Here is a 15,499-nt window from a genome sequence, read left to right on the forward strand (position 1 = left end):
TAAAAAGTATTAAAGATTGATTGTTTGCTGTTTTCCGCCACAATCAACAATTTTCCGTTATCTGGTGCACCTAGTTTTTATTGGTGGAAGAGAGGGATACAATGTACCTGGGAAGAGATCACCGACCTCCCGCAAGTAAACTGGGAAACTTTCTCACTTACCGGCATGAGCGGGATTCGAATCCACACCGACCAGAGGTGAGAGGCCGTGTGATTTTGAGCGCAATGCTCTTACTACTCGACCATGGATTGAGGCCCCTAAAAAGGTATTAAAGAGAGCACTGATAATTAAACATAGAGACTTGAGCAAGTCTACCTTGACAGTAATCTGTGTGTTTCAACTCAGGAGAGAAATGCTCAGACTTCACTAAAAACATATTTACTATGAAGATATTCAAGAGTTATTTCAGCATGCTCCATGTGTAAATGGTACAAGGTTAGAGGAACTTTTTTAACTCTGGTCGAATCAAGAGGAACTGAAAGCCTATACAATATGTACAGTGTTAACTGCATTATTATCTATAAAATACCAAATCAGCCCCACTGTATGACATGAATAGATATACATCTCACCCGCGGACAGACAAAGTCACTCGACAGGAAAAAAGAAATTAGACCTACCATAAAACTCCTAGACAAGTCACACCGCAGACTACTCATCAAATAGTCTGCTACTGACAGCTATACACAGAAATAATAATAGCATTTACCTTTTTACCTGCCCATAAAACAAATCAGTGCAAATTAAGCTGTCTTAATGAATATAAATTTATCACTGAGTCTATAAATGTGCAGTACACCATCCTGTCACTACCCAGTATTCAATTGATCAGTCTTCTTTTCATGGTCACAGACTGCACACACAGCAATTAATCCAGTTTAATGGCTTTCAGTGAACTTCTGAAGTTACTAAATTAGATTTCTCAGTAACCAAGAACATATAGTATGAATGAAAGATGTTAAAACCCAGGATATTTTTTTCAACATCAAAATACTTCTTTTTTTTTTAATATACAATTTTACACATCTCCATTCATTTTAATAGTATCAATTAACTTTCCTCTATCATATAGTTATTATACAAATACTTCAGCAGGTCCTCCATCTTACATTATACAAAGTTCAGCAGGTCACCTATCATATACAATTATGTAATGATATTGTGTTCATCCCACTGAATGTATTATTGTATATATTGGTATATTCCTAACTCTAACCATTGCAGTCGCTGACCTCAGTTCATATTTACATGTACTGCATTTACAGTTACTATATTCACTGTATATCAAATCATGAACTAATGTTATAGATTTCATATATTATGCTTTACTAGTAAGATTTACTTCAAAATATGACACCAGCTTGCAACATGAAATTGATGATCAAAAGTGCAGGTCAATCATTGCAAACCGATTATTTTAATTAGAGAGAAAAGCTTCGTTTATACATCGAACTCCAGATACTGCTTAAACATAAAATTGATTTCTTTTTCAGAGACATGCAATACTTTATAAAATGCACTCAGACCTGTCAGACGAATGACAGCTTCCTGCGATTTAATCAGTAACGATATATCAACAATTGTAACAATTAATGCTTTCTGAACACTTACTACTCCCACTGTGATTTTAGATCCCCCTCTCAGTTCTATTACACTGTCCCCCACGCCCTGGGATGGGGAAACAGTAGTCTGGATCGTCTTTTCCATCATATTCAGATGAAGAAAATATACCTACAGTAGCTCAGACATTTGTTTATACAAGTAAATTCATTTTTTACATGTACTCTACAGGAAATACTTGTATATTATATGAATATCAAGGATGTTTTGTTTCCTACTTCTTATTATGATTACTGAGCTCACTCCATGTATATAAATAGAGAGGGAGGAAATTAAGGCAGTGTTATTATTCTCTATATAATATGCATACCTATAACTAGGTGTGAAGCTGTACGATACATGATGCACTTTATTTCTAATAAATTTTATCAAGGATCAAGGTAAATTATGCCAAACTCTACATACTGCTGGTACTATGAATAAACAAGTTTAGATCTCATATCACTGCTGTGACCTTGAACTTCAAAGTGACCTTTATATCCCCTCTCCCTCTTTATGAATATTCTCATCAGTTTCAAGATGTAAATGTATATTCAACTATATATTTATGCAAGATGGATGGGCAGACAGTAAACAAAGTGATTCCTACATGTGTCAGCTATGCATTCTCCATGATTCCCCCCCCCCCCCCCCCCCCCCGCCCCCTTCATAATAAAGCACCTTAAAAGAATGCTGCATCTAAAGCTCTTTTCTCCATGGAAACCAGATAAAATGTCAGAAATACCTAAAAACATTAAAAGTTGAGACACTATCTTCCAGTTTAAGCTGAAGGAAAGAACTGTAGCCAAAAACAATTTCAAAACACACAAATAATATATAGCTAAACAGTTCACTTACATGTGCTTTCTGAATGAATCCCCTCTCAGTATCACACTGAACACTTACGAGGAGCAGTCACCACTCAATGGAGATGTCAGTAAAGGATACAATCACTTTCTTTTTATATCAATCAGCTCAACCAGGGAAATCCAGTCACTACACATCTCTGATATAAAGAATTTAATCGTCAGCTCAGTATAAATCATATCAATCCCAGCTAAAGTATTCTCTCCATTAGACCCAACTGATAAAATCTGATACAGGTAACCTCCATTTACCTGTCAGACCAGAGTATTGTCACCAGTTACACATATTTGTACATATTACCTACGTATGTACATTGCTCTTATAAGGTCAGAAAAAACGAAACACTGGCTAACATAGATTGAGTAATGCTGTACATAGAAATATAACAGAACTGACAAAATTGATGGGAAAGGGAAAAAAAAGTTCAGTTGAAGTTGGTGCAGAACCTTGGGGCTTTACTGTAAAGTGCATGGAATGATAAATAATCAAACAGCTCTGTTTAGATTACTACAGAAAGCAAGTGAATTCATGATAATCTATGTTTTCAAGAAATAAAAGTATGCAGGCCGTATTTAAGCTAAGATACTGAGAAAATTCTACAAGGCATACCTTGCTTATGGCTAATGTTTATTCCAAACACATGTGAAAATCAATATTCCAATAAGCAAGAGTTTAAGAAAACAAACCTGTCTAAATTTGTGTAAGGCAACGCAAACCTTTAAAAGTATTGAATAAGCAATAAAAGCCTTACAACATTTAAATCTTTATATAGGCAAAAAAATTACACTGTATTTGAGTACATATTAGTGCATTTGATTGATCAGCAGACATGAAAAATTCATTTTTTTAAAGTGAGTCATGTATATAGACTAATATTGAAGCTCATATATGTCCTAATATGGTAATTGTCTTACAAAGGGAAATAACTCTCAAATCAGTGCCATATGTCAAATTCAACATTTAACAGTTAAACAACTTTCCTATTGTGAGTTGAGAGTATGGGTTTCTATAAAACAGTCCTGTTCTTCTAACTACTATAGTGATATATTTGTAAACTCATAATTACAAACTCTGCACCAAGCAAATTAACGCATTTACTTGGAAGCGTATATTGAATTATAAACAAGAGTTATTTCCCTTAATAACACACTTCTTTGTGACTATCCAAATGACTTACATAAAACAATTAGCTACATTCAATATATTAATACACTTACATATTTTATTGTTGTTGTTACACCATTAACCAGTTAATCCGTTTAACTTTTTCTCCTCAAAATGTCAGAGTATACACACTATCCCCTTTGCTGAGACATCACAGTAGTACATTTAAAAAGGTTTCTCCAAAAAGATTAAGAAGAGTCGGTTCTAATTATACAACCCGGATCTGAGTGATTTCTGAATGACAATACTTGAATAAAACAAGACTGAAGGTCAGGGGGCTTTAAAGGTATGCCAACAATGAGATGATGACATAACTGTGACTTTGAAGCATTTAAATTCCTGATCATACTTAGATGATATTGATAAAGCTGTCTCTATATCTCCTCTAACTTCCCAAAGGGTAATTAATGTATTTCATCTAAACATCTAAATCCTTCTCTTTTCTGTCATAAGATATTCACATTTAATGCCACATGAAGAGAGAGAGATAGGGGGGGGGGGTGAGAGAGGGGGGAAGTAGTGAGGGAAAGAAAGGAAGATAGACATGCACATTAAATGACTGAAAGCTATAAAAAACAAAGACCAGCTGCATGGAATAGCAGTGCCAGGTACATCATGTATTATAGTTTATACAGGTAGATTAGCAGCCTAATGACACTGCTGTATGGATCTTAGAATCCCAGTCATTGAATTTCTTCTGTCAAATACAAACATAAATCAGATGATAAATAAAATATTACCTTATGATAATTAGTATTGATCCTCGTTATTTTGACCACGCATTAAAACACGTAAGTAGATTCGTGTAATACGGTATTTGCCACTCCAATGATGACTATTACTACTACACAAAATACAGGATCCAATCACTTCCACAAACACTATAAATGTACTATAGTGTATCCAAATATATCCTCTACTATTTTACCCACCCTACATGCATTACACGATTCGTTACAGGATACCCCTGCAGACAGACCAGGCAATTGTCACAGAAGAATTTAACCTTCGGAAATTTAAGTTAAAGCAGAATATACGTTTTTTTCTGTGTGTACACATCTCGGCATTTAATATTGACACAATGCAGAATACATAAAAAGTTTCTCAAGACTTATTTATCCAGGCAGTCTTATCTCAGCAAATTTAAAATAGATTTACTGTGAATAACGCTAGCATTTAAATGGAAAAAATGGACGGGCGGAAAAAATGTAGCAGAAGTGAATTATTTGGAATTGAAATTAGAGTATTTGTCATCCTGCAGCCCTTAAAACCTATAATTCCTCTCCAAACACAACCAGTAGTTGAGACAACCTGAACCTTTTTACCAATACATGTACATTCATATGCAAATTGGTCAAAATAAACAAAACACTCCAGAATTTCCTATAGGCTTAATACCATATATCAGGCCTAAATTAAACTTTTAATTTGTTTGTTTTCCCACTTTGACCAATGTGGAAAAATGCTACAACCTCAATTGTTTTTAAAATGGTAAATTATATAGGTAATTTGATGTAATGCAGCCACCACCGCTATTGAGGATTATGGCAGTGGAATTCTATTCTCAACCATCGTTTCAACATACATTCATTAAATATTTCACATAAGCTGATAATATCAAGATCTAAGTTTTTATACAAGATATATTATTACGTACCTACTTATGCTTCCAGAGTTCATTCTTCAACCAAAGTTTATGATTCTGCAATTTGCATACACAGTGCAAAGATATACTATACACTCACAGGAAAATTAATTGTTTCCTTCAGCTGTTACAAAACACCAAACATCCAAATGTCATAGCTGACTATAGCTTACATGGTATATACTATATATACTATTCAATAATATAGTAACGGTTAACAATGCCAATATTAGTGGTGTAGTATACACATTACCAATGAAAATGATCTAAATCAAGTCAATCTATTCTTTTCCCCCTTTATCATGACCACGTTTGAAAATCAGAACATTCAATCCCATATAAACAGAAACATGCAATACAGACTCTGCTGCGACAAAACTAATGAAAGTTTATATTTTCACCTGTAAATAACAGAGTCATTAAAAATTAAAATCAATAATACTCCCAGATGTGCACACAGAAGAAGCTACTTACTTTCAGTACTAACTTTAAAATCCTTGGGAGTGAATGCAAACAATTGGCATATCATCTTAGAAATGAGAAGGAAAAATTGATTTGTTCATGTTTTTATCTTCTGCAACCTCATACAGCAGACAGACTTATCTATAAAATAGATCAATGTTCTCTGCACTTATACACCACCATCTCAATCTCTGTTTGATCGAAAGAAGTCAAACCCAGATAAGCCATGAAATAATTATAAGCACACTTTGGATATTTACAAAGTATTTCAGTATTAAATTTCAGAAATAAAAAACAAGGAATCCTGAAGCACTTCACTTTAAGAGGCATATGTTTCTAGACCACATGTTACATAAAATGTACACTCATGGTACAACACATATGTCTTAAAAAATACTTAAAACCAATTGTTATGCATGCAACTAGTTGTGTGTGCACTACTCAAAATTTGTGACCCAATGGCCACTATTTTTTTTTTTATCTTGTGATGTCAACACTTTAATTGGCAACCAATCAATTTCCTTCCTTTTGTAAGAGTCCATATGATTCAATACACAATGTATTATATACATATAAAATTCTATCATAATTCTTAAATATTACTTGTGTAATCCATTAAAAACCTTTACTTCTAAACCATTTGAATTCTCAGTTATATACATGTACTTCCACATTTTAAAATTCCTGCTATGAGCAGCCCCTTAGTGTGTGCATTTTCACTCTAAAATGTCAGAACTGTTTTATCTCATATTTCACTGTACGGGAGTGATATATATATATATATATATATATATATATATCTATATATATATAAAGCACTAGAATGACCAACGACATGAACAATTGGAATTGTCAAATTTTCGGGACAACCTGTCCCTTCGTCAGGACGCGAAAGGATTACATTATGGAGAAAACACAAATATAATTAACAATAAGCACTAAAGCTACACTACAAAACTAGCTAAACACTTTTCCAGCGGATTACATGTTACAGGCTTTGTTATTAGCGCCACAGATAGAAAGAAAAAAGAAAAATTCTGGATGCACAGACTAAAGTCATTCTGTCCTAACGGCATGAACAAAATGATTGACTTTGCCAGAATGAACATTGGCTAAACCTATTCCTGATATAACAATGTTATTCTCCCTCTGATAAAAGACAACGGTTTATTTCTCGTAACTTTATTTCTCTTAAGATATCTGCGTACCGCCTCATATTACCAATGATACATCGCCTTGCTTCACCAACTGGATGCATAGCAGTACCAGCACTGCCAACGTCGTTGGCACTCATCATCAACAAGTTCCATTTTTAGTTTTTTACAAGTAACCAATAGCTTAGACATTACGCCAATTTCATTTACTATTATCTGAAATTTAGATTTTCAATAGTTTGATCTAGGGGAGAATACCACGATGTACGAATTAATTGTTTTACCTTTTGATCGGTCATTAGTTAGTTCTTCCATTAATTAATTTCACACTTTACCGACTGATACCACGGTGACCAGACACCCTGATTGTTATTCTTTTTTGAGTTAATAACAAAGCCTGCAACATGTAATCCACTGGAAAAGTGTTTAGCTAGTTTTGTAGTGTAGCTTTAGTGCTTATTGTTAATTATGTTTGTGTTTTCTCCATAATGTAATCCTTTCACGTCCTGACGAAGGGACAGGTTGTCCCGAAAATTTGACAATTCCAATTGTTCATGTCGTTGGTCATTCTAGTGCTTTATATAATTATTTTTCCTGACCATTGTATCTATTTAATAATTTAATATAGATCCGACAGTTTTGGATACTGAATGTTGTTGGTTCTTCAGTGCTTTATATATATATATATATATACACACACACACACACACACACACACACACACACAGTTAACTATTATTTGAATTCTGAAAAACAAGTACACCATCACCTTTATATTTACCATTAATTCTAGTAACAAACATTGCGTGACTACAATGATACCATTAACACGTACGTACTGTATAATTTGAATGACATCAATAACATTCTTATATATGTTTTTTATGATTATTTCAGAAAAAATATGCCTGTCTAGTTCTTATAGTCAAAATATACAATTTCTATTATTCGACATGTTCAATTTGCAACTTTTAACCTATTTCCATAATATGTGATGTAAAATACTTATAAATTGAATGGAAAGTAATGTATAACAAGTGCCATGAAATTTAATAATAAGGAGTATAAATTTTGCAGAAACATACAATAGTAGCAACACACACATGCATTGATACAACCCGTTTATAAAAGGTGTTTAAAAACATACTCTACAAATGCCAGAAATATCCTCTATAAATACCAACAAGAGGCCCATGGGCCACATTGCTTACCTGAGTCACCTTGCCCAATATTTAAAGATTTTCCCTATATATTCACATGTAAAACTTTGATCCCTATTCTGGCTCCAACCTACCCCTATGGGCCATGATTTTTACAAAATTGAATCACTATGTCAGGAACCTTTCACATAAATATAAACTTCTTTGGCCCAATGGTTCTTGAAAAGATTTTCCTTATATATTTGTATGTAAAACTTTGATACCCTTTTGTGGCCCCATCCTACCCCCGGGAACCATGATTTTAACAAACTTGAATCTGCACTATGTCAGAAAGCTTTTATGTAAATTTCAGCTTTTCTGGCTCAGTGGTTCTAGAGAAGAAGATTCTTAAAGATTTTCCCTATATATTTGTATGTAAAACTTTGACCCCCTATTGTGGTCCATCTAACACCCGGGGGCCATGATTTTAAAAACTTGAATCTGCACTATGTCAGGAAGCTTTCATGTAAATTTCAGCTCTTCTGGCCCATTGGTTCTTGAGAAGATTTTTAAATGACTCCACCCTATTTTTGCATTTTTGTGATTATCTCCCCTTTGAAAGGGATATGGCCTTTCATTTGAACAAAATTGAAAGCCTTTCATCCAAGGATGCTTTTGGCCAAGTTTGGTTGAAATTGGCCCAGTGGTTCTGGAGATGAAGTCGAAAATGTAAAAAGTTTACAGACGGACAGACGATGGACAACAGGCAAATTAGAAAAGCTCACTTGAGCTTTCAGCTCAGGTGAGCTAAAACAGAAAGACTAACCTGATGCTTTTCAGACACCAGATACTTTTCTGGGTCATCATTAATTTATTTTAAGCAAATTTCTGCAATTCATTTCATTTTGGATGACAATTAAGACATCATGTTGTTGTCTTGAACAAAACAAAACAAAAAACCAGGTATAAACCTTGTCTTGCTCGATACACTCAGTATTAATGTGTTGCGTGATCGAAGCTCAAATTACTAACATGCAGGCAGTGGACAAAATAACAGTGTTAAAACATAAAGTCTCCCCTTCATAGTAATTACCCTCTCTAGCTTAGACCCCCCAAAATGGGCCCAGATAAAAAAAATTTTACTGTGGGAGGAAAGAGATGATCCTAGTGTAAAATTTCCCCCATGCACAGAGTCAGTATAGTTTTCCTGAGTGAAGGAAAAACTGCTCAGGTTAGAACTTTGAATTTCCCCCTTGCGTCTCATTTCTGAATTTTCATTGAGCTTGTGATACTTATTTAATTTTGGCCTGTCATGGAGTTATTTCTGGATACTATTACTTAAATCTACAGTGGTCAAAAGCGGCCAATTAATATATTTTCCTATATCATTGTCAACAACAGAGCTTAAATTTTCATAAAACCCTAAAAGAATAATTAAAAAGCCAACGTTGACACTTTGGATCAAATTGTGCTAGAGAAATTTAATAAGCAAAATAACCAGTATATAGAATCTAAAAAGAAACTGTGTCAAAATTTCTTTTGCGCATGCCCCTTCCTGACCATTAATTTTGACGTATGGGTGGGTAGGTAGAAAAAAATGTTTTGTTTTTCAGACAGAAGCAATTTTTGCTTTCAAGATTTCTCCGATTTAATCAATTTGTTGTTTCATATAACAATCATAACTAGTATCCCCTCTATAATGATGGTCAAAGAAAAAAAATCAGCATTCCCCCTACAAAAATGACAAAAGTATTTACGGAAATTGGTCTAATTTCTTGGGATCTTTTGGTAGTTATTTTAATATGTTTTACAGTATGACCATTGAGACGAGAGAGGAACCTTAACATCTGGCAACACGATTTTGGACATTTGATCCACCTAATATTCAATTAAGCTAGAAATATGATGCAGTTGAAGTTAACAATGTAACTTATTGTGACATCATATCTAACTTTAATGTTCCCTTTCAAACCAACAGCAACAAAACTTACGAAGCTAAAGGTATGAGAAGACTTGTAATGCTACTCTGTACTAGCTATCGTCAGACCTCTATAACTACAGCTGCACATACACACTAATAGACTATGCGTGCTCTAGTTGTTGACAGCAGACGATGTCAAGTTTCCATCAGTCAAGGAAAGAGACAAATAATCAAAAATAAATAATTACACTTAGATAAAAATTGACGGATGATAGCTAAGCTGTTTAAATATATACATAAAATTTAATCATTCTATAATAATTTGCTTGTGAATTTAATTCATTTTCATTATGCTTCCGGTAGTTTGTATGTATTTGGGGATGGCTTGGTGAAAAATTGGGTGTATCATGATGTCACAATTGAATTAAAATCACATCTTTTCTAACCGTTACATTGGAGAAGGTTAGTTGAAATCTGATCTTCTTTAACCGTTACACTGGAGAAAGTTAACTGAAATAAGATCTTCTCTAACTGTTACACTGAAGAAGTGTAATGGTTAGAGAAGATCTGATTTTAATTAGAATGCTTGATGCGATATACAAATGTATATTTCAAAGTGCTACATAACCAGCAGCAGAGCTTACTAATACCTGTAATACGCCATCTATGGTTCGATAACTTTTTTTCAAAGCAGAAGAAACATGCATATACATAATTCACGGGGTGTCATTAAACAAATTTAGGTGAAGCAAGAGGCCCACCCTTGGGTCACATCGCTCACCTGAGTCACTTGGCCCATATTTAAAGATTTTCCCTACATATTTGCATGTAGTACTTTGATCCCTATTGTGGCCCCAACCTACCCCCAGGAGGCATGATTTTTACAAACTTGAATTTGCACTATATCAGGAAGTTTTCATGTAAATGTAAACTTTTCTAGCCCAGTAGTTCTTAGGAAAGTGATTTTTAAAGATTTTTTCTATATATTTGTATGTAAAAATTTGACCCCCTCTTGTGGCCCCAACCTACCCCCGGAGGCCATGATTTTAACAAACTTGAATCTGCACTATGTCAGGAAACTTTCATGTAAATTTGTACTTTCCTGGCCCAGTTGTTCTTAAGAAGATTTTTGAAGATTTTCCCTATACATTTGCATGTAAATTTTTGATCCCCTATTGTGGCCCCATCCTAACCCCTGGGGTCATGGTTTTAACAGACTTGAATCTGCACTAATGTCAAAAAGCTGTCATGTGAATTTCAGCTCTTCTGGCTCAGTGGTTAATGGAAAGAAGATTTTGAAATGACTCCACCTTATTTTTGCGATTTTGTGATTATCTCCCCTTTGAAGGGGGCATGACCCTTCATTTGAACAAAACAGACTTGAAAGTCATTCATCAAAGGATGCTTTTTGCCAAGTTTGGTTGAAATTAGCCCAGTAGTTCAGGAAAAGAAGTAGAAAATGTAAAAAGTTTATAGACGGACAGAGAGACAGGCGGATGGATGGACAAACAACAGGTGATCAGAAAAGCTCACTTGAGCTTTCAGCTCAGGTGAGCTAAAACATAATAGTTCCGCAGTGATGGTGGCATTTTTTTCAAAGCATTATGGGTAATCCTCATCTTTTTTTGGCTGATGAAGAGAAAATCATGTGTTTCACGCGTAATCGTTTTGTCAAAGAATCGCTTTACTCGTTGATATTTTATTCTCTTTCACTAAGTGAGATAACATCAGATTTAAGCCAATCTAATAAAAATTAGATGCTTTGATCCATTAATTTATTTTTACTTTATATTGATCATCCAATATTAAAAAAAAGTCACATAGAAAAAAGGAAATGTTAATATTTAAATATTCATATTAAAGCAGGTGCCAGATTAACCGGATTCTGAAGCTGAGCGGATCGAAGGATTTAATTTTAATTAGATTGGATTTAAGCCATTGCTATATGAGTTCTTTTAGAGATGAAAAAAGATCTGGTTCTACAAGAGTTGAATAATAAAAGCAATTCAAGCTGTAACTGATGGTAAATAAATTGAAAAATAAAAGAACAAATTATAGAATGACATACGATTTGTGACTTTCATTGAATCAGTGGATCTGAAGCAATAAACCTGTCCAATGAGAAGAAAATGTTGATTCATGAATTATTGTCTTCCTGACAGTAATTCCTGTTCATAATCTCCATGCAATGTGCATTGATTTGGTGGGTCACAAGTGTCAGAAACATGCCAATTTTAAAAAAAATTCCTTAAATCAAAATTTCATTTGAGTGGCACATTTGCGTAATTATAACTTTCCTACACCCATACACTTAAAGTCATTCATGAAAAGATGGGATATCTTAAAACAAATGAAATGTGAACATTGTTTTACTCACATCAGTTTCCATCTTTGTATGACCTCGGTCTCGGCAACCTAATTATGTTCGACAATCTTGAATCATCGTTCCCGTGTCTGAGTATAAGACAAATGCGTCTGACGATATAGCAGTTTATACGAAATGCTCATTGTAGGTATGCTCTCAAGCAATTCCCTCATTTATTTTGCTGAATTTTTCATCAGATCTTAAGGATTATATTAACTAGTTATACTGGTGGGTGTTAATAGGTGTATTCTTAGATAGTTGAAAAATACCATCAATTACAGCTTGTATTGCTTTAAAGCTGAAAGCACTAGCCAGTGAAATATTCAAGTTTTGTTTAAATGTGTTCTATTTAGAGAAGTGGACTGTGCATGGCATCATAAGGTAATTATGCCTCTTTGCTTTTCTAAAGAGAATAACAGCTAGATATGCAAATAAATGTACACGTCAACACTAAAAACCTGATGAAATTAAAAGATTATATGAATGACTATGATTTTGTTAAACGCAGACTGACCAGGGCCACAAAGGTAAAGGAAGTTTAATTTTAACCTAAGTCTCATTTTGCCCCCTTTTTGAAAATGTGAGAGATAAAAAAAGTAAGCTTGTCAAACCTTGAAGACAGATAATAATTATCAAGAAAAAATCTAGAAACATCTTTTACTATTCATACAGAGTGATCAAAGCTTGAATAAGCCAAAGGCCCATCTGCAAAGCATGGCTCTAAAGGTCACACACATGTGAAAGTAAGACAAAATCGGTAAAAGAATAGAGATAATCTCTACATTCGTTCACTGAAAATTTTGAGAGCCGTATGGGTGACACCATTTTGTTCAACTATTCGAATCATCAGCTTTCTCCGTTTAACATTTTTTGTACGAATCCACATGAGTTTCGATCAGTAATCGATTAATTAAGTTGCTTCAACTGTTATTCAAGTTTTAAATTTGAGTGCCAAAAAATCAAGACTCGAGACTGACAAGCAATTTGCAATTTAAATTAACACTCAACTTGTTCAAAATGAATTGCAGTATATAATTATCATTGTAACATTTAGTTAGAAAACAGTAATACAACTAAATAGATAAACGATTTCACGAGTTTCTGTAAATAAAAATATAAGACTGTAGTACTTTTTAATTCTTTTTAATTCTGACACTATGAATATTTTATTCACATGTATGTGCACATCGATTTTATATTATCTTTTCTTTCACATTTGTAAAGCACTTTAGAGAACTGATGTTGATAGGGCGCAATATAAATCTATAAATATATAAATTATAATTACAATTACTTCAATAAAAAAAAAACTGTAGATAAGATAAATAAATTGTTTGGAAAGTACCACAAACATTTTTAATAAGCAGACAAAGTTGTCTCATCCTTTCATTGGTATTTGTTTTTATGACATCGCATTGCAGTGTTTACGTTGACTGCGTAATACTTCCCACGTTAAATTATGAGGCGCCATCAAGTGTGTCATGTTTCAAGACTTAAAATACACTTTGATAATCCATAATATGCAAATGTGCCGAAACATCTAATCGCAAACTACATGTATAACATCACCTGATCACATGCTTAATAGCATCCCCTCAGTGGACCCCTTTCCAGTTTCATATGAATAAAGCCAACAAATGAAAAAAATCTTTAAATATTTAGATGTTACTGAGCGTTCCGCACCAAATGAATTTCTTAAATATTATATATATACAAGTGAGTGAATATTTCTATTTGAAGTATTTCTTTACTGAACAACTGTTAACAGCTGGTTAATATAACCGATTGTCACTAATTGGAACACGCAAATCACCACTTCATGCTATGCTCGGTCCAACTCTGGTCACACCGTTATACATATCATTATAAATAATATCCATCCATAAAAACAAGTGCCGAGTTTACTAGGTGCTGAATTGACCAGATGCCGAATTCATATAAATTGGTGACGAGTTCACCTGGTGCCAAGTTGATTAGTATTCATAATGATAATAAATTAATAATCCAAATTTATAGGCAGTTCATGCTTTAAAATTTCATGAAATTCATTTTTCGTTCACGAGTGACTCGCACTTTTAGTGTTATAATTTATTAAACGAGACTCACCTGTTCACACCTGGGTCAGTGTCGACAGTTGGTTGAGCTTCGCAACACTTTCTGGTTCCCGGTTTAAGGGGAACCAGTAAACTCCATTAATTCAAACGATCAATTATTCGTAATATTCCACCCTTCAAGGTTCAATCTTATAATATTGATTGTTGATTTTTCAAAAAATACATCTTAGTAACAAATGAAAGGGAGAAAATAAATATGTTACAGTATTAAAAAATTATCAATATTAGCACATACGTCAGAAAATTGCAATTTTCCTAAACAGCATTATCAAAATGTTTACAATATATCTGTTTAAAACGATATAATAGTATTCATAGCCTAACAATTTCATGAAACTGTTTCTATTTAAACATATGTTTGAAAATATTGAATCCACATATGTGGGCAGTGACTGTTTTGATAGAATCCTTTATCAAATCCATTATGCTATAGATTTCCTTTATTTTTCACTTCCTTTATTTTTGTATATTTTTGATAATGCTGTTTGAGGAAAATTCGGTTATATTTTCCCCGTAAAAATTGAATTAGTAGCAAGTCAAACATACAGGCTTTAAATATATACACTTGAAAATCAATTCATTACAATATATTGTTCATTATTTACATGCTGCAGTACCTGTAGTCTTATGACATGCATGTTTCCTATCAAAACAATTCCAACTTCATCGATCTGTCTTTTATATTACAAAGTTGTCGAACTCATTTAGGAGAGGTTACTCCATGATATATATGGTAATGGAATATTCGCATCAACCCAGCTATTAGAGTGAATGTTGGTAGTTGATAGATGAACGATGTAGTATCTAGATATCTAAATTATTACTCATTTGTAAGCTAAAAGATAAAGTATACGCTTGTATTGTGTGTTCCAAGAGGACAAAACCCGGTGAATCCCGATCATTACATGTAAAAAATGGATAAAAACATTTCTTAAGAAAACATTTCTAGTAGAAACGAACGACTCTGACTGCATTTGTAATCAATGCCAACAGATCTACAACTCTAATCGTTTCATGCTCAAATTTTCGCAACCATTCAGTACTACCATAAAGGAGGGGGGATAAATCA

General features: G+C 33.6%; 1 protein-coding gene across 21 annotated transcripts in view; it reads right to left on the bottom strand.

Annotated features, from left to right (window-relative positions):
• LOC125663760 (neurofilament heavy polypeptide-like) overlaps positions 1-14,502 on the bottom strand; it is a 36,424-nt gene extending 21,922 nt beyond the window's left edge. For 4 of the 21 annotated variants that reach the window (XM_056153098.1, XM_056153097.1, XM_056153095.1 and 1 more), the window contains exon 1: positions 1,612-1,802. In XM_056153098.1, coding sequence (XP_056009073.1) covers positions 1,612-1,710 — 99 coding nt within the window. In that variant the 5' untranslated portion in view covers positions 1,711-1,802. Of the gene's footprint in view, positions 1-161; positions 258-1,611; positions 1,803-2,457; positions 2,606-3,683; positions 4,088-4,370; positions 4,711-5,749; positions 6,000-7,175; positions 7,206-14,422 lie in introns of those variants that run through there. The other 17 variants (XM_056153101.1, XM_056153100.1, XM_048896103.2 and 14 more) reach the window with 13 other exon arrangements.
• Positions 14,503-15,499: the final 997 nt, after the last annotated feature.

Source organism: Ostrea edulis, chromosome 1 (genome assembly GCF_947568905.1).
Source record: "Ostrea edulis chromosome 1, xbOstEdul1.1, whole genome shotgun sequence".
Lineage (NCBI taxonomy): Eukaryota > Metazoa > Mollusca > Bivalvia > Ostreida > Ostreidae > Ostrea > Ostrea edulis.